General features: G+C 46.9%; 2 protein-coding genes and 1 non-coding gene across 4 annotated transcripts in view; all 3 read right to left on the reverse strand.

Annotated features, from left to right (window-relative positions):
* Positions 1 to 766: 766 nt before the first annotated feature.
* Bcl2l10 (BCL2 like 10) lies at positions 767 to 5,086 on the reverse strand. The gene is made up of 2 exons (XM_020162038.2): positions 3,130 to 5,086; positions 767 to 1,406 (listed from the first exon to the last, which is right to left on the reverse strand). The coding sequence occupies exons 1-2, from the start codon at positions 3,562 to 3,564 to the stop codon at positions 1,275 to 1,277; spliced, it is 567 nt and encodes a 188-aa protein (XP_020017627.1). The 5' UTR covers positions 3,565 to 5,086; the 3' UTR covers positions 767 to 1,274.
* Positions 1,865 to 1,967, reverse strand: LOC141421043 (U6 spliceosomal RNA). The gene has a single exon (XR_012445745.1). It is a non-coding gene; the product is annotated as a U6 spliceosomal RNA (small nuclear RNA).
* A 139-nt stretch (positions 5,087 to 5,225) lies between the features above and the next one.
* Gnb5 (G protein subunit beta 5) overlaps positions 5,226 to 18,249 on the reverse strand; it is a 39,350-nt gene continuing 26,326 nt past the window's right edge. For both annotated transcript variants that reach the window (XM_074065959.1, XM_074065960.1), the window contains 5 exons: positions 16,782 to 16,873; positions 12,160 to 12,208; positions 9,075 to 9,171; positions 7,809 to 7,975; positions 5,226 to 6,614 (listed from right to left, as the gene is read on the reverse strand). In XM_074065959.1, coding sequence (XP_073922060.1) covers positions 6,603 to 6,614; positions 7,809 to 7,975; positions 9,075 to 9,171; positions 12,160 to 12,208; positions 16,782 to 16,873 — 417 coding nt within the window. In that variant the 3' untranslated portion in view covers positions 5,226 to 6,602. The remainder of the gene's footprint in view (positions 6,615 to 7,808; positions 7,976 to 9,074; positions 9,172 to 12,159; positions 12,209 to 16,781; positions 16,874 to 18,249) is intronic.

Genomic DNA, 18,249 nt, shown 5'->3' on the forward strand with positions numbered 1-18,249 from the left:
GAGTTAAGCCAGGGGATTTTCTTATAGAATTCACTTCAACAGTGAGAACAGTGAGGCAGAGCGACATGCTTCCAAGAGAAGAGCCCATTACATTAAGCTGCTCCAAACTGGGTATGGTGGTTCACAGCTGTAATACCAGCATTCAGGAGGCTGAGGCAGAAGAATCAAGTTTGAAGCCAGCCTGTGTTACATAACAAGACTGTCTCAAAAAAAAAAAAAAAATCAAAGAAAAGGATCAGGACCAGGGCCAGTTTTACAAGTTCTGAGCATAATATGGCCAGGGAGGCTTGAAAGGGTGTCCTGTCCCTGTTAGTTACCTAGTCCTGGATGGGCTGACTGCCTGAGGAATGCAAGGTGGAAAAGAAGGGTTTTCATGGGATTGTGTGTTGATGAAATGTCTCAAACAAAGCACTGTTACTTGGTGTATATTTAAGGAGACAATAAAAAAAGAAACTCATCAAAAACGGCACTGTTTGGGGATGAGAGTCTGGATAAGGGGGGAAGTTATGATTAAAATACTTGACAAATGGATGAAAATAGAGTGGAACCCATTAAAATTGTTTTAAATAAGAGGGAAGAAAGTAACAGAGGAGGTGAATTTGATCAAGATACATCATATGCACATATAAAATGTCACAATGAAACCCCTTTGTACAATTAATATGTGCTAATAAAGAGGAAAAAAATTACTAAGAATAGTCTTATTGAGTCAGAGGAAAATCAAGTATTTTTTAAAAAGATAAATTTATTAAAAATTTGCAGCTACTTAAAATTTATTAAAGTCAGAGAAAAATATTAACTCTACAAATTTATAAGTTCCAGAGATGAGGAATCACAGGATTTAGGTTTTAAAGAATTAGATTAAGGCTTCCTCCTGAAGGCTTTATGTCACCGTCCTTGTCACACTGGGACTTGGGCAGCTTAAAGGTCACTTGCTCAGAATCATGGCCATGGTAAGCAGGCAGCAGCATGTGAAATGGTGGAAGATGGGGGAGGCTTGTCCTCACTCTTATCCAAATGCAGTCAACAGCACACTTCTCAGTTCATGGAACGCAGTTTTCTGCCATTCTTTGGAACCATGAACCATCAGACCCTCACTCCTCCTTTCACAGAAGAGCTGCATCTGCACTGGTCCTCACACCTGAGTGCCTGCCCCTAGTTAAGACACTGGCCCTGTAGCATGTAGGTAAAAATGTCCCAGGGGAGGAGGTTTTCCTTAGTTCTTGTTCTCTCATTTAAAATTGTCACTTAGCTGGTAAAAGGGGTTAAAATTTTTAGAACTTATGTAACTGTGTCCAGAAATACATTAAGGCCGTTGCTAAAAAGCATGACAGGAAAGTCCAGATCAACCGTCTTCTCCAAAAAGTGAGTGGTAAGGGTGTCCTGAAGAACTGACAAAAGCCATCCTATAAGGGACAGAGAGGAGAATTAGACCCTAGCTCACCGTATACAGGAGGGGCGGGGGTGGTGGCGGTGGTGTACCTCAGTGGGCCAGTGTGTGCTTAGCATGTGCGAGGCACTGGATTCAATCCCCAGCACAAAAACAAAACACCCCCCAAATGCACAGGAGGTTCTAGATTGTGCAATAAAATAATGCTTGTACTTAAAAGTGAGCACCAGGTAATTAGAAACCCTGGAGGAGCCAGGATTGTAAGAAGCAGTCCAACATGGTACACAGAACCAACTATTTAACTTTGTCAGGGACTGCTCAAGTAGCAGAGCACCTGCCTGTCAAGTGCAAGGTCCTGAGTTCAAACTCCAGTACCGCCAAAACAAATAAAACTTTGTTGTGTAGAGAAGGGTCACACTCAAAGTCGAGTGTGGGGGGTATATAAGTAAGCATGCTTGTTTCTTTTTCTTTTTAAAAAATATGGAATGCTTCACTAATTTTTGTGTCATCCTTGACAGGAGCCATGCTAATCTGCTCTGTAATCATGCTCTTTTCTAAGCAAAGGACAGATGCCACTTTGGGAACTTCAAATTACTACATTGAAAAGTTATCACTGGAGACAATAAAGCCAGCAGCTCCAGCAAGGAAGGGACATGAACCCCAGGCTGTGGCATTTCAATGGCAGAGGGAGGAGAGGGGGAGCCCTAGTTAGCCAATTTGAGTTCAGCTTTTATTTATTTATTTTTGGCAGTACTGGGATTTGAACGCAGGACTTGGAGCTTGTGCGCTAGGCCTCCAGAAGAATTTCAGCTGCTTGATGTTGAGATGATTCCCTAGTCAGTGCTGATTAGCCAAAACAATGAGAAGAAGACCAGATTCCCCCCTCCCCTCCTCTTCAGGTGCAGAGAAGAACCAGGCTCAGGTGGGGTTCTCAGAAACTAGGCCCAGTGAGGGCCAATAAACACCAGGAATAACACTGGTGTCCCCACTAACGCTGACACTGCCTTTCCCTCCTCAAGTGGAATATTTGTCACCATAGTAGGTCTAAATGCAGACAGGAGGGCACATTTTGAATTAACAAAAAAACTCGCTGGTTTTAATAAGATTAAATTTATCCTACAACATGCCCTTTCAGTCTTGATTCAATTCTAATGAGGACGGGAGGAAAGAAACAGAGGTCTAGCTTGGAATCCAAGAAACCTTCGCTCAGCTTAGGAGCTGCAGGCCAAAGGCGGGGCCCTACACCCCGCCTACACCACAGAGATGGATGGAGGACTCCAACTGAAGCCTCGGACTGGAGGTCCCCGTGAGGGCAGATACAGTGCATAAGAAGTGAAGGAATCTGAGTCAGTGTCCCCTCAGGATGACCACACACACTTCCCCACCCCTCTATCTCATGGGTCTGGCCCTCTCCAAAGGTGTATTTAACAGGCAGTGGAGAGAAGGGAAAACTAAATCCACCCCGCTGGCGCCAGGTCATTGCTGACTGACTCCCCGGTAAATTCTACGCGAGCAAGGCAGACCTAACGTGGACTCTTACTGAAAGCCCCAGGCTGATTGAGGCTAGGTCAAGGTTAAAGCGTGTAGACCCAATTAGGTGGGAGCTTCCTAATAGCCCCAGGCCGGCTAAGGCTAGGTCAAGGTCAAAGTGTGCTGACCCGAGTACTTGGGCGCCTCCTGAAAGCCCCAGGACTAAGTCTAGGTGAAGGTCAGACCCCTGTATGCCCGCGCCTGCTCACCCAGCCGCCTTGAGCCTCCAGCCAGGCACGGTGCTGTCCCACGAGCCGAGCGCACAGCAAGGCCACCAGGCGCGGACAGTCCCGGGCAACTTCGTGGCGCGTCTTCCACTCGGCGACCACCGACGGCCCTCTCTCCAGCAGCGTCCCCGCGAAGGCCGCGAGCGTCACTACGCGGCCCCAGTTGAGGCCGCGGTTGTCGGAGAACGTAGCTTCGGCCATCCGCGCCATCAGCTCGACGCGATTGCCCTGGTAGCCGATGTAGCGGGAGAAGAAGGCCCAGTGGCGACGCCGTAACCGGGTGGCGGCGGCGCGCAGCACGGCGGCCTCGGGCGTGGACGGGGGCGGCTCGGGGGCGCCCGGCTCGGGCTCCCGGGCGCAGTACTGCAGGTAGTCGGTCAGCAGCCGCTCGGTGCGCTCCCGCAGCGGGTCCGCCATGCTCCAGCCTCTGCACCTGCCTCGCCCCCCGGCTTGTTTTCTAGACCCGCCTGGCCGCTTGCTTTTCCGAGGTCGGGAGAGGAGCCTTTGATGGGAATCCCACTTGCACCTGGAAGGTGCACACGTGTGTGCTGCATTCACTCATTCAGTCACTCACCTGCACTGAGTCAGCCTGTGGGGTGCTAGGCCTACTCCCTCTCAGCCCTAGAGCTGTAATGGAGACCAAGGCCTGTGGTCCTCGACTCAAGGACTCTAAGGTCTAGAGTTGGGGGGCGGGGCACAAAGGAATGGGCCATTCATTGAATTTCAGTTAATTGTTACTGAAATAGTCCAAGTTCAGGTATTCAGTTCTTGGGAGGTGGTTGCTGCTTTTACTACCATTTCTATATGCTTAGAGATCTTTACTTTTTACCAGCCAATACTCTTTTCTCCAGTCCTGATAGACTAAATACATGTTACATTTAAAGTCCCTATTACTCTATAGCTTCCTTCTCGGACTAGACCCACACTGATGGTGAATTACTTAGCAGTCCAGTTCCCGAGTCCCTGCCCAGACTGGACACCACCAGGGGCCAGAAGTTTAAAATTTGGTTCCCCTGGACCATGCTCCATCTCTAGCCTTGGGGCCATTTTGCTTTCTCTCTCTACTCCCTGGTGTGTAGTAAAACCCTCAGTAAACATTTGCTCTGCAAACAAGTGACTACAGCTACCACTTACTTAAATGAGTCCACGGAACAGCTGGCCTGGCTGAGTTCTGACTGTGGCCCATCACCTACCTGAACAGGCAGCTCTGAAGGTGGGTCTGACATCCTCCCCCAGGCCCCCAGGTTTTTCCCACAGCTGTGCCAGCTATGATGGTGGAAGGGACTCTCTGAGGAGCAAGGCTCAGGCTGGGCCTGCAAAGCCAGAACCCCCACTGGGAGAAGGGGTGGTCAGACCGACAGCTTAGGGGAGGCACATACAGTCCCTCCAGAGTCAATGCACCTGCCTGCCAGACCCTGGCCACCTGCTTTACCCAGGAATGACTGTCTGAGGTGACCTTTTATTCCCCTAATAATGTATTCCTGTATACACACACACACATTACTGGGTTGAACTCAAGGCTTCATGCTTGCACTTGAGCCACACCTCTAGCCCATTTCTCTCTGATACTGGGTTTTGCTTTTTGTCCAGGCTGGCCTAGACCATGGTCCTCTCATTTTAAGCTCCCCCCGCCCTTTGCGAGGATGACAGGCATGCACCACCATGTGCAGCTTTTTGCCATTGAGATGGGGTCTTACGAACTATTTTGCCCAGGTTAGCCCTGAACTGCAATCCTTCTTATCTTAGCAAAAAAGTAGCTAGGATTACAGATGTGAGTCACTGGCGCCTGGCTGCTGCTTTTTCTTTCTTTTTTCTTTTTTTGAGATGGGGGTCTATCTTGCTCAGGCTAGTCTCAAACTCTTGGGTTCAAGCCATCTTCCCCTTTCTCTCTCCTGAGTAGCTGGGACTATAGCTGTGTATCACCATACATGCTATCTTTTGAATGAGGGATTTTCTAAAACAAAGAATAAACCTCTATACCACTAAAAAAAAAAAAAACGGAAAAGAATGGAGTCTGTTAAAAAAAAAAGCACTTGGTATTTTCTAGAAGGAATTAAATTTCAAATAAAGACAAGATATTCTTTTGATTACAAAGGCATTATTATTCAAGACTGCCAATCAATCTGTCTATATAATTACAGTAGCAGTGCAATGCACAGGAATATAATTTATACAGACACACTCCACTTCAACCTAAGTGTTTTCAATAATACTACTAATAGGTTTTTTAATAAGTTCACTGTCCTGTGTTCCCACAGGAGGGCTTTGCTCCCTCTCAGAAGCATTTGTGTTACAAACATCATTCAGCCTTTCCCTGCAGTGAGGGCAAATGCCCTAGAGTGATACAGGATATATTCACATCACCCTACATCGCTGAGTCAGACATCCCATCCATACCATGCCTACCTCTGCTTCATTTATAATAGTTCACACAGACAAAAATGTCTATCTGAAGAAAGACAATAGAACAGGAGGCTGAAAAAGATACTTTTACAATAAAAACACATTTAAAAAAAGTAATTTTGTGTAATTACATTTGGAATTGGAATTTCTTCTTTCACAGATCAATTGTCCTTCTCAGACGGTCTATAAAACCAGCACTTCTAGAGGAAGCTTCCAAGAGTCATAGTCCACACCAAGAGAAGGCAGATTGTAAAGTGCTCGAAAACCAAGGATGCCAGGAAATAATGTAGTAATATGGATTTGTTTTCTTTTTGGGTGATACTGGGGTTTGACCTCATGGCTTCCTGCTTGCTAGGTAGGCACTCTATCACCTGAGCCTTTCCTGTAGCCCTTGTTGCTCTGGTTATTTTGGAGATAGGGTCTTTCTTTTTGTCCAAGCCAGCCTGGACCTATATTCTGTTTTACACTTCCCACCATCACTGGGATGATAGGTGCATGCCACCAAGCTCAGCTTTTTTCTTTGGGAGTTTTTATCCAGGCTGGCCTGGAACCACAATCCCTCCGATCTCAGCCTCCCATGTAGGTTGGGATAACAGGTGTGTACCACTGCACCCAGCTATTGGTTGACTTTTTTTTGCCTGGGCTGGCCTTAAACTGTGATCCTCCTGATCTCAACCGCCCAAGAAGCTAGGACTACAGGCGTGAGCCATCAGCTCTGGCAGAATGTTTTAAATGCTGAATCCTATTGGTAACAGAATGAGCTGAGACTAATAAAATTCAGAATATTCTTACAAATGGACAAATTTTAGAAAGTGTTCAAAGTGAAAAACACTGTGGTTAAAGGGGTTCTTGTAGTGCTGACGGCTAACGCTGGAGTATTTCTGGGGTGGTGGTTTTAATAGTGATACCGGAGCTGTGTTCTGGGTCTTGAGCTATGGAGTTGCTTCCTTAAGTTAACCCGCAGGAAACCCTCCACTCCTCTAGAAGTCATGGATATTTACAGGTGAAGATTTCATGTCTTATTCTCGGTGCATTCTGTCTCTGTGACATGATTAAGCCCAGACCTGTGAAGACACAAAAGATGGCTTTGAGTCCCTCAGGAGTGAATGACTTGTAAGACTTGAGTCACAGAGATGGAATCAGTCTGTTCACACACACACACACACACACACACACTCCGTGCAAAATGGTGTACTCACACCCTCTGTGCACCCAACTCCCCCTCCCTTAGCTAATGGCGTCCAGGGCATCTGTGGCCTCTCCACTGGGGATTGGTAACTTTTTTAGATTTGGGAACTGAACCATCTGTACCCACCCAGCTCACTGTGTACATCAACATCCTTTACTACCCACAAAGATGAACTCACTCACATGTAACTTTTTTGTTTCAAGATCTTTGCAAAACTCCTTTCATCTACTTATCCTGAAGCCAGACATTCAGTTTATTGTCTTTAGAAAAGATGCCCATGTCTCAGACAATACAGAACATCAAAATGACCGTGTACTGTCCGACAGGGTCTTCAAAACCCTCCCCTCTTCATGTCCAGCAATCTTAAAACTCTTATGCCATAAATACGTCCAATCCTGCTTAAGTGCCTCTATCCAAAGACCTGCCTTAAGCCAGACCCCAGTACCCTCATCCATGCCTCTCCTCTCCTGAGAGGTTACTAAGCCTCCGTCAGGTTTGTGATCTACTGCGAAGGTGAGTAATAAACTTTGCTTTATGAGTATTTTGGGCATATAAAGACTCGGCTATTGTGATGATATTTTGGGGCAGCCAAAGGTGTACAGACCCTGGAGTTTGAAAATCTAGTGGAAATCAGAGTTCTGTCTGGAACAACGTGAACAGACACTGGCAGGTCATTTTAGGGGCTTCCCAGGGTCTCCCAGGGTCTCTGCAGGCCTTCCAGGGTCTGTGACCCCACACAGCAAGGTCAGTAATAGCAGTAAGAATCTATGGTGTGCCAAAGGCTAGAATCATAAGAACTAGACTTTTAGGGTCAAAAGGAACATTCTGGATTATCAACCCCCTGCCCCCCTTCCCCCGACTCCATGATGGGATCTAGTTGTCTAAACTCTGAGTGAACACCTGTGTGGATGCGGTCTCCCGGCCTCCCAGACAAGCCCGTCCTGCTGCTGCAGGCAGGGCTGAAGGCAGGGCCATCTGGCTGATGGCCGGCTCAGCTCTGCGGGCCCCTCTGCCCTAAGGAGGCCAGCACCCCTCCTCTCACATGCACTGAACTAGAAACGCAGCTCACTCTCAGGGTGTGATCCCACGAGCCCGAGCAGAAAGCAGTCCCGTCAGGGGACACGCGCAGAGTGCTGACACGGTTCTCATGTCCAAACAGGATGGAGACTCGGGAGCCCTTGAGAACATCCCACACGTTGATGGTGTAGTCGTTGTATCCAGCGAAGAGCAGGCGACCTGGAAGTGGGCGACAGGATGGTGATCACACTGGCTCCTTCCTTCCTGTTTCTCTTTTCATGACTGTCACTGTCACTCACGCACCATGCATTAACTCATTTGCTCATCCATTCATTCATAAGCAGGGATTTCAGCCCACTACGTGCCAGCCGGTGTGCTTTGCCTTTGGGATTCAAAGAGGAGAAAGTACAGTTGCTGTCCTCATGGAGGACGTGGGGAGAGGAGTAAGTCACTGTAGCATCGCATGCTAAGAGCCAGGCTGTAGGGGACTGGGAGTATAACATGCCATGGGGCCACACAGGAAGGAGGCTAGAGGTGGCACTGCAGACACAAACAGCTCTATTTTTTTTTTGGTGGGCCTGAGGTTTGAACTCAGGGCTTTGCGCTTACAAAGCAGGCACTGTACTGCTTGAATCACACCTCCAGTCCATTTTGCTCTGGTTATTTTGGAAATGGGGCCTTGCAAACTATTTGCTGGGGCTGGCCTCAAACCTTGATTCTTTTCAGCTCAGCCTTCCAAGTAGCTTGGATTACAGGTGTGAGACACTGGTACCCGGAAAACAGCTCCGTTTTAACCCTTTAGTACTTAGCAACTTGTAAAAATGTGAATTTACAGAGATAAAATCAAAGCGACATTTGAGGTAGCTTTTGAGGGCTGAGTAGGAGTTTGCTGTGCAGGAGAAGTTAGTCGGCTGGAGCATCACTGTGTGCAAGGCACAGACTTGGAGTGGGACAGGGTCTGGAAAACAGAATGGTCCAGGGACCATGCCCATCAGCCCTGCTTCCTGGCAGAAGAGTCAGGAGTCTCAGGCACACAAGGAAGGGACTCTTGTTTCCCACCATCTGCCTATGAGAAAGCTCCCTTTGGACACAGAGGGGGAAAGGAAGACTGGGGAGAAAATGGCCAAAGCATTGCAGCTGTGAAGTCCTGGCACAGACTGGCTTCAAGGACAGCAGCAGGTGGGACAGTCTTCATTTCCCCAGAGTGGATGGCCAGGAGAGGTGGGAGGCTTCGGGGTACTGGTGCATGGGAAGTTGAGCTGGGTTTCTCTCAGGTCCAGTCTTACAGTCCTGGGATGGTTTCTGAAGCAAATCTTACCACTGAGGGAGAAGTCCACGCTGGATGCTCCAAATATAATGCTTTCTTTGGAATAGATGGCGACTTCCCTGTCTGCCCGGAGGTCATAGAGGCGACACTGGAGTGCAAAGAAACAAAAAAGCACTTACTCCTTTTTTGTAGTACCGGGCTTTAAATTCAGGGTAGATAAGCAACTGCTCTACCACTTGAACCATGCCCCCAAACCCTTTTTGGTTTATTTTCAAATAGGGTCTCACGTTTCTGCAGGGCTGGCCTGAACTGCAGATCCTCCCTATTTATGCTTCCTGAGTAGCTGGGATGACAGGTGGGCACACCCCCACGCCCAGCTATTTGTTGAGATGGGATCTCTTGATCTTTCTGCCTCTCTCTAAGGTGATCCTCCCGATCTCAGCCTCCCATGTTGCTAGGATTATAGTTCCAGTGTGAGCTGCCGTGCCTGGCAAGGGGCACTTCTACCTCCACTTTGGTGAAATGATGATCTCAGAGCTACCGGTGGGTGCTGGTAGCTTCTGTGCTTTGAGGGGTAAGGGAAGAAAACCTTTTTAGTCCTGTTTTTTCATCCCTCAGTCCTTCCATCTAACACTCTCCCAACTGAGCTATTTTGGCTTGCCCCGTCCCTCGATCCTGATTTCTGTTAATTCCCATGAATTAGAGGAGAAGAAAAGGAATAGCAGATACAGAAAAAATTTTTTAGGTATAAAACTAAAAATGAAATTTTGTGGTTTTTTTTCCTGATGAATGAATGTGGTCACTGTAGAAAATTCAGAAATATTCAGAAATGCACAAAGAAAGAAATGAGCCACCCAAATCCTAGAGCTATTTATTACGGTCTGGGCTATTTCCTTTCGTCTTGTTTCTGTTTTATGTGTGCACATGGGGTCCATGTTTCACTGTTGTTTTTATTAACATGTTATAAGCATTTCCCTACATCCTTAAATAGGCCTCAAAAAAGATGAATTACATAATTGTCAAATACCCCTTGTGTGGATATATCATTACCTGTTAAGTATTTTGCTTGTGACCAAATTTTCTTTTATACATAGCAGAATGGTGAGCATTTTTGTGTAAAAATCCTTGCATACATCTCTGGTATTTTCCTTAGAATAGCTGAAGAGTAGAGTCCTTAGGATAGAATTGTTCCTGAGAAGTGGCGTGACCAGACCAAAGGGCAGAGATCTAAGCTGCAGGAGGGCGGGCGGTACCCTAGGTCCCCACCCAGGCTCCTCCAAGACTCCTTCGGCCTTACCGCCTCTACCTGGAGGCTGCCTGGCTGGTCCAGGAGGCCAAAGGGGCAGCTGGTCATTTGAGCTTGCGTTTGTCTGACTCTAGGTGGGGCTTTGCAAACACTTCGGGTGTCTACTTGCCATTCTGCATTTGCTGCTTTGCAAGGAGACTGCCTACACCCTTCCTCTACCTTAGTGCTCATCTTGATTACGCACCCCCAGTCACAAAGGACTTTTACCTGTTTGGCCACCTGTGTGGCACAAATTTTTCCAAAATGTACAACCTTGTATTTCGTTATATAGTTCTGAAATCTGAAATTGTAAAATTTTGATTATTATCAAAAATCTCAGGGCTGGAGGTGTGGCTCAAGCAGTAGAGTGCTTGCTTTGCAAGCAGGAAGTCCTGAGTTCAAACCCCAGTCCCACCAAAAAAACAAAAACAAACAAACAAACAAAAAATCTCAAGCTATTCTCTTGTGGTTTCTTCCATAAGCAGTAAGTCAGAGTGAAATCTGTTATTAAAAAAACACCTGATCTTTTCTTTTCTTTTCTTGCATGGTACTAGGGTTTGATGGAAGTCAGGGCCTTGTACTTGCTAGGTAGGTGCTCTACCACTTGAGCTGTGCCTCCAGCCCTGCTACTTCATATTTAAAAAAAAAATAGGTCCACAAAATTTGCCATTAGTATAAAAAGACAACTGGGTTCATGTTTGGCTCAGCAGTTTATGTCTGAGACATTTTTTTTTTTTGGCAGTAGAGGGCATTGAACTCAGGGCCTTGCACGTGCTAGGCAGGCCTTCTATCACTTGGGCCCCCCCGCCCTTTTTGCTTTGATTACTTTTGAGATAGGATCTCATTTTATGCTCCTGTGGTTTGGACTGTGATCCTATTTATGCTTCTCTGTGTGGCTGGGGATAACATGCATGAACCACCGTGCCCAGCCATTGGTTGAGATGGGATCTCAAGTATTATCTGCTGGGGCTAACCTCAAACTTCAATCCTCCTAATCTCTGCCTCCCAAGTAGCTAGGATTATAAGCTTGAGCCATTGAGCTAGGCCATGTCTGAGAGTTTTAAGAAAATAATAAAACAGTAACAAAAATACTTACTTAAAGAAGTGTTTTTCATTTGTTTATTTTTTGAGACTGGGTCTTGCTTTATAACAGGTTGGTCTCAAACTTGCAATTCTCCTTCTTCAGCCTCCCAAGTCTTAGGATTATAAGTACATACCACCACACCAGGCAAGAGCAGTGAAAAAATAAATGCCCCAAAATGGAAGGATGATTAGGTAAATGATGACAAGCCAGGTGCTGGTAGCTCACACCTGTATTCTTAGCTACTTGGGAGGCTAAGATCAAGAGGATCACAGTTTGAGGCCAGCCTGGGCAAATAATTCAAGAGACCCAATCTCTAAAACTAGAGCAAAATGGACTGGAGTTGTAGCTCAAGCAGTAAAGTGCTTTCTTTGCAAGCACGAAATCCTGAGTTCAAACCCCAGCCCTACCTCTCCCTGCCCCGCCCAAGAGAGCACGTCCGTCCATAACATGGAGACTATGCAATCGTTAAGAAGATATACTGGAGAAAAATGTTCTTGCTATGGGAAAGAGTCTGCAATCTGTTGCTAGAAAAAAGGGCAAATATATAAATAAGTGTTTTGTTTACAAAGTAAAAAGATAGGATTTCATTCAACTGTGATTTTTCTTGGGCAGGGACATTAAAAGTAGTTTAACTCCCTCCTCCCATTTTCTTCAGTTAATACATATTACTTATGCAACCACCAGAAAATAATATTTAAAAAAAAATAAAATTCAGTTACTTATCTCTCTTTTGCATTGGTAAAGCTCTCGATCACTTAGCAACCTACCGTGGCATCATCTGACCCAGAAGCAAAGGCGTCTCCGCTAGGGTAGTAGCTGCAGAGAGAGGATGGAGAAAGTGTGTCACCCAGAGTGGTCACGCTATCCCTCGGTGCCCTGCAGAACCCTGGGCAGGCCGTCTCATGCTAGGCCCTCAGAACCAGAACCCCCCCTTCTAGGAACACAGGAACCTTTGTCACCGATGTCCCCAGAGGGGGCACCCATATGGCAGGCCACTGGCCTCTAGTTTTCTTCTTGTAAACAGGGGACAATGACAGCAGGCTTGCTGAGTGTTAGCATAAGTGACAGATATGTCATCTGCATCAGGTGTGGAGCAGAGCAGACCCCCTGGATGCTCAGGCCCCTTCACCACACACCTAATTCCCAAGACTGGGTTTAGAGCTCAGGGATAAGACAGTGGCTATTAACACAGACACTGGAGCCAGGGGTCCAGAGCCACCTTCAGTCATCTGCACTGTCACTTACTACCCGTGAGATTTTTCGTAAGTAGCCTTATTTGTCCAACCTCAGTTTCCTCATCTGAAAAGCCGGGCTACAAATGCATACTTCGTATTGTGAAGATTAAACAAGACCGCACATGTAAGGAGTGTGCATGGAGCCAAATAAAAGCATTCAGCAAGTGACTGCCACCGCCACGCCCTTCTCTTCTCAGTGATCAATAAGAAATATGGGCACTAGATTATGAGGGTTAGAACCAAGGTCTTTAGCCCCTCCACTCTGCCCTCACCCACTACGTCCCCACACCTTCCACTGTTTCCTCCTTCTGGTACAAATGGCCCTCACCTTGTAGCTCCAGAAAGGCTGGGAGAGGAGTCAGGCCTTTTAAACCAGTTTATGGAATTACCTGTCCTTCGGGGGAGACGAGAGTAAAAGTGTTTGACAAGAGGGAGGCAGCTTGACTGTGTGACTGACCTACCCTGGTCTAAAGAAAGACTGGATGAGAAACGCTAAGAACTTTCAGTTCTGCCCCACTCCACAGCGTGCACTCACTATGGTTTCAAAGCATGAGGAATTCACGCAGTATCAGACGTACCCATATTCTACTCTCAATTTAGCAATTTCTGGATTATACCCACTGGGGGGCCTGGGGGCTGTGATTTCCTTCTGTGGAAGGGAAGTCATCTAGAACCAACTTTTGCAGCTCCCAGAATCTAACCTCTTTCTTTCCTATGGCTGTGGTTATTGAAGCAGGGTATTTTGGTTGTTACCAAGCCCTGGGGGGTGCTACCAGAATTCAGTGGCTTGGGAAGACAGGGATGCTAAATGTCTTACATGGTCAGTCTATGAAGACAAATCCTACCCCAAATGGCAGGAGTGTGTCCCATTGAGTACACTGGTTTGTTTTCCCCTGGGCTCATGGTGAATGAAATCTACACGTCCAGTCTTCTGCAGCCAGATGCAGCCATTTGTGATCTAGCTCTGGCTCGTGCAGTGTAAGCGGAACTGGCATGTTCAACTCTCCTCTTCCCCCTGGCTGGAAAGAGGACATGGTAGGCCAGTTGGGCCAGTAGGTGGAAAGCATCATCGGAGGAAGGGGATGCAAGACAGAATGAGCCCGCTAGCAGCTCAGATGTAATGTGAGAATGAACTTCTGCCATACTTAAGATCCTGTCAGATAGGCCTCTGTCACATAAGCCCATGTCCTACAGAGTCCAGTGTACAATCAAGGGCATGCTAAGAGACCAGTGTAGCAACATCCAGTGTGACTTCAGCCCTGGGTGGACAGTAGCCAGTGTTTTTCCTAGGAGAAAATCAAAAATACTCTGACCATGTGGCCCACTGGGTCAGTTGTAGTAGAATGTGCCAGATCAATGTATGCCGTTTTATAAAACTACTTAATTGGGACTACAATCATTTACACAGAAAGCATGGCCAGTTAAAATAAGTAGTATTTTGTCTTTCCTACCAGCAACACACCCTGTTTCTCTATTTATCAGTACTTTCTTTCTTCCATTAAGAATTGATAAGTGCTTACTCGAGTTCAGCTGTATTTCCCCTCTGACTTCCTCCACCAAAGAGATGAATGAATACCCTGGCCACGTGGTGAGGCAGCTCTCACAGGACAGCACCTGGCTCAGCCCTGGGAACCTGATGGACACTCAGAGGAGGAGGGCTCAGGGCAGAGCACGTCATGGATGAGTGTACATTTCAGAGCTATCATGAAGATATCGGGATTTATCTTTGTGGCTTCATTTCCCATCCTGCAGTTTTAGTAACTTCATTTGCTGCTATCTGTAGTGATTTCTGGATTGATGTCTCCTGATTTTCTAGTAATACTACTCAGTTACAAAAGTGAGGTTTTTTTTTTCTCCTTATCTCACATTTGGGGGCAGGGAGTACTAAAGTAAGTAAGCATTCTTTCTTTCGTTTTTGCTTTTTTTTTTTTTTTTTGGCAGTACAGGGGTTTGAACTCAAGCCTTCACAGTCGCTAGGCAGGTGCTCTACCACTTGAGCCACTCCACCAGCCCTGTTCCTGCTTTTAAGAGGCATGAGTTAAGTGTTTTACCACTAAGAATAAAGGAGATCGTTGGGATTCTGAGTATAATGAAGACACTTCATATACAGTAGACCCTTGGTACATGCAGGAATGGGATGCCAGGGACACCGCCACTTAGGAAAACCCACAAGCGCTCAGGACGTAGAGTTCAGTCCTCTGAACTTACTCAAGTTTACCTGTACCATCATGTATACTGCAGGGCTGAGAATCTGTAACCAGAAACCACATGCAGCAGGCTACATTACTGTCACAGAATTGCTGCTGTGCACATTAATACTGCTCACTAAACACTAGCTCTAATTTCACGCCCTTTATCTCCAGTACTGAGGATGCTTGATTCATTTTTCTGTAACGCTGCCCAACTTCCACTAGAGACATCCGCCTTTCAACAGATTCCACATTTTCACTTGATCACTTCAATTAAGCACATTTGCTTTTACCTTGCTTTTTGGGCACAATTTGCTTTTTGGGAGGCAGATTTTCACAAAATGAAGGGCTGGGAAACACTCAGATCACAAAATGGTTTAAACACAACTGATGATGACGAGGGCCCAACAGAGCTTCTCCACTTCCGCTGAGCTGTGTGGGAATTTAAAAATTAAAATCCTTTTCACTTTTAAAATTTTATTACTATTATAATTATTTTGGTGGGACTGGTGTTTAAACTCAGGGCTTCACACTTGCAAAGCAGGTGCTCTACTGCTTGAGCCTCACCTCCAGTCCATTTTATTCTCATTATTTTGGAGATGGGGGTCTCAGCAGCCTGGGCGGGTCTCAAACCATGACACTCCCAATCTCTGTCCCAAGTAGCTAGGATTACAGGTGTGAGTCACGGTGCCCTGCTTAATTATTATTTTTGACTGAGTTTGAGCATGCTTAATAAATGGTGAATAAGGCAGGCTTACTGCACTCAGTAGTGGCATCTTTCATATACATTAAGTCCTGACCTCTCTCTTAGGATCCCGTTCACAGATCCTGCTGCCTGCCTGGATGTCACAAACTGATCTTGCCAAACAGAGCTCCTGGATGCATGGGCAAAACCCGCCTTTCTCTTTTGCACTTCCTCCAGCCTTCCCTGTTGGGGAAATGGCTCACTGTGTACTGCGTCTGGTAAGAGATTTGGGTTCCCACACTCGGGGTTCTTCCTTATATGTGTGTCTTGCATGCACAGGTGTCACCCTGTGGTGCTAGACTCCAGGAGCCAGCACACACATGGTGATACTCTTGCTACTGCCCTGCTATAATAAACTGTCCTTTACCTCTGACCCAGGAATCTCGTGTCTTCTGCCCGCATCCATGAGCTGCAGCAGCCTCATCTGCAGGCAGGTAATCTCAGACCCTTGATTATTCTTGACATCTATCTGTCTATTCCACCATTACCCTCTTGAGTTTCAACCACCATCATTTCTTTCTTAAATTCACACAACAGCCTTCTAACTGGCCATCACACTTCTATCCCTACTCCCGTGTGCTATTCTCCATTCAGCCTGAGTTATCTTTAAAGGCAAAACATGATCACGCTAGCCACCCCTCCCCCAACTCAAGACTCTCAGTGGCTGCCTGACCTTTTGTTAGGTCCCTTAACATCTCATCTCTGTGCTCTTCCCCCCAGCTCTCTGTAAGCCTCGCCTTTCTATCATCCTCAGCTTAAATGTCACCTTTTCTGGGAGACCTTCTTTGACCTCTTTCTAAGAACCAGCCCACCCCATTGCACCTCTCTGTTCTACTCTATTTCATGGCATTTATCAGTATCTCAAATGAAACTGTATGTTTGTCTGGTTGTTTTTAATCTAGTTTGTTTCCTCTGTGAGAGCACAGACCTTGTCTATTTCATTCACACTATAATCCCAGCTCTAAGAATATCTTGCATATACACACTCAATAAATATTTGTTGAATGGATGAGGATGTCACTTGTCCCTGAAGCAATTAAACTGAAACTCTCCATAAGATCTAGAGTGTCAATCCTGCCAATTAACTTAGCCTTCCCTAGTCAGGAGCCCTGTCTCAGCCAGGTAAACTGAGCCTGAAGGTGGTTCCTGGGCTGAGGACAACCCAAGCCCAGGTAATGCCAGCAGGACAGAGAAGTAACAAACATATTCTACTCACTGACCGGACACTGTTGACGTCAGATTCGTGTGTTTCAAAGGCCTGCACGCACTGGCCCGAGCGCATGTCCCACACCATGGCTTTCTTGTCGCATCCCTGTAAACGTAAAATTACCCAGAGTTATGGCCACTGCAAGGACTGTCTGCAGACAGGGCACAGGTCCTGACACACTTTCCTGAGTAGCCATTTCCCTCAATCGATCCTCCCAGGAACTCAGAACATGCTAATGGGATGGGAGGAGCCTGGGAGGCACCCAGCCTCCTTCTATAGCACGTTTTTGCACGTTTCTGAATGGAGGCAAACCTCCTCCCAGGCATTTGCCTTCCCTTCATTTTCTCCTCCTTTCTCTCCTCTTTATATCTGCCTCCCTCACCCCAGAGAGCAAGGCAGGCATGGGCAAACTGTCTGCCTGTGTCACCACAGAACGGGTTGGCATGCCCAGACTGAGTGTCCCCAGCTTTGTCTGAAGTGTAGGGTCAGCCTTCAAAGGGGGAGAGGAGGCGTCCTTGGCCAGTATGCTTCATGTCCCCCCACTCTCACCCCCCCTTCATAGCCTGATGTCAAATAGCTGGGGGCCTTAGGCAAGTCACCTCCCTGGGCTTCTGTCTCAACACCTCTAAAGTAAATGCTCTCTTTGAGTGGCTAACATGAGTCAGAATCACAGACATTATCCTGTCAAGATTCTGGGAGCAAGGTGACCAAGTCCTGCAGAGCAACCGAGTTACCGAGCTTGGGAAGTAAAACGTGTTCTCTCAATTGTAAAATAGAAGATGCAATGTCTTAAAATTTGTGTCCAAGATGTTGGCCTTGAGTCAGGGCGAGGGACGTCAGGGAGGTCTGCTGGGGGTGTGGCACCCTCAGTGTTTCCCTGAGAATGTGGACAAGGAAATCAGGATGTCATCACATCTTTAACAGACACTACACTGAATGGCACGTGGTGCTCTACAAGGGACAATGTAATCAGCAACGAGAGTGGTAATTTTAAAAAACACAGCTGAGCGAGGACAAATGTAGGTACACAAAGCCCAGGGCTAAAACACACACAGATGGCCAAAAACCTAAGAAGAAAATTGGAGTTCCTGCTACTGAGGGGCCACACAACTCTGGCCTGACTCCCAGGACCCAGCGGGGCAATTTGGAGCAAAGAGCTCTGAGCTGTCTCCCAGCTGTAAAAATCACTGGCCAGAGTGTGCATTGCTGTCCTGCCTCACCAGTGTGACCTGAGCGAGGTGAGGCAGGATTAGGGGTCAGCTCAGTCCAGGGGTCTTATTCGAGGGGTTCACAGGACCCTCACCCCACTCCTCTGCACAACACACTGTAAACTGTTGCATCTACTGCTGCACAGGGAAGGGACAGGTACTACTGCACATTGTTAAATTTACAGATGATGAAATTCAGTCAGGTGGCAAAGCCAGGACCCAAGTACGCTGACTCCTAGACCAGCGCTCCTTTGTGCCATGTGGCCTTTGCCA

The sequence above is a fragment of the Castor canadensis genome, chromosome 2 (genome assembly GCF_047511655.1).
Source record: "Castor canadensis chromosome 2, mCasCan1.hap1v2, whole genome shotgun sequence".
Classification (NCBI taxonomy): Eukaryota; Metazoa; Chordata; class Mammalia; order Rodentia; family Castoridae; genus Castor; species Castor canadensis.

Coding starts and splice junctions, on each gene's coding strand:
- Bcl2l10 (XM_020162038.2), bottom strand. CDS start 3,564: ATGGCGGACCCGCTGCGGGAGCGCACCGAGCGGCTGCTGACCGACTAC. Junction 1,407..3,129: donor TGGAGGCTCAAGGCGGCTGG/GTGAGCAGGCGC, acceptor TGTCCCTTATAG/GATGGCTTTTGTCAGTTCTT.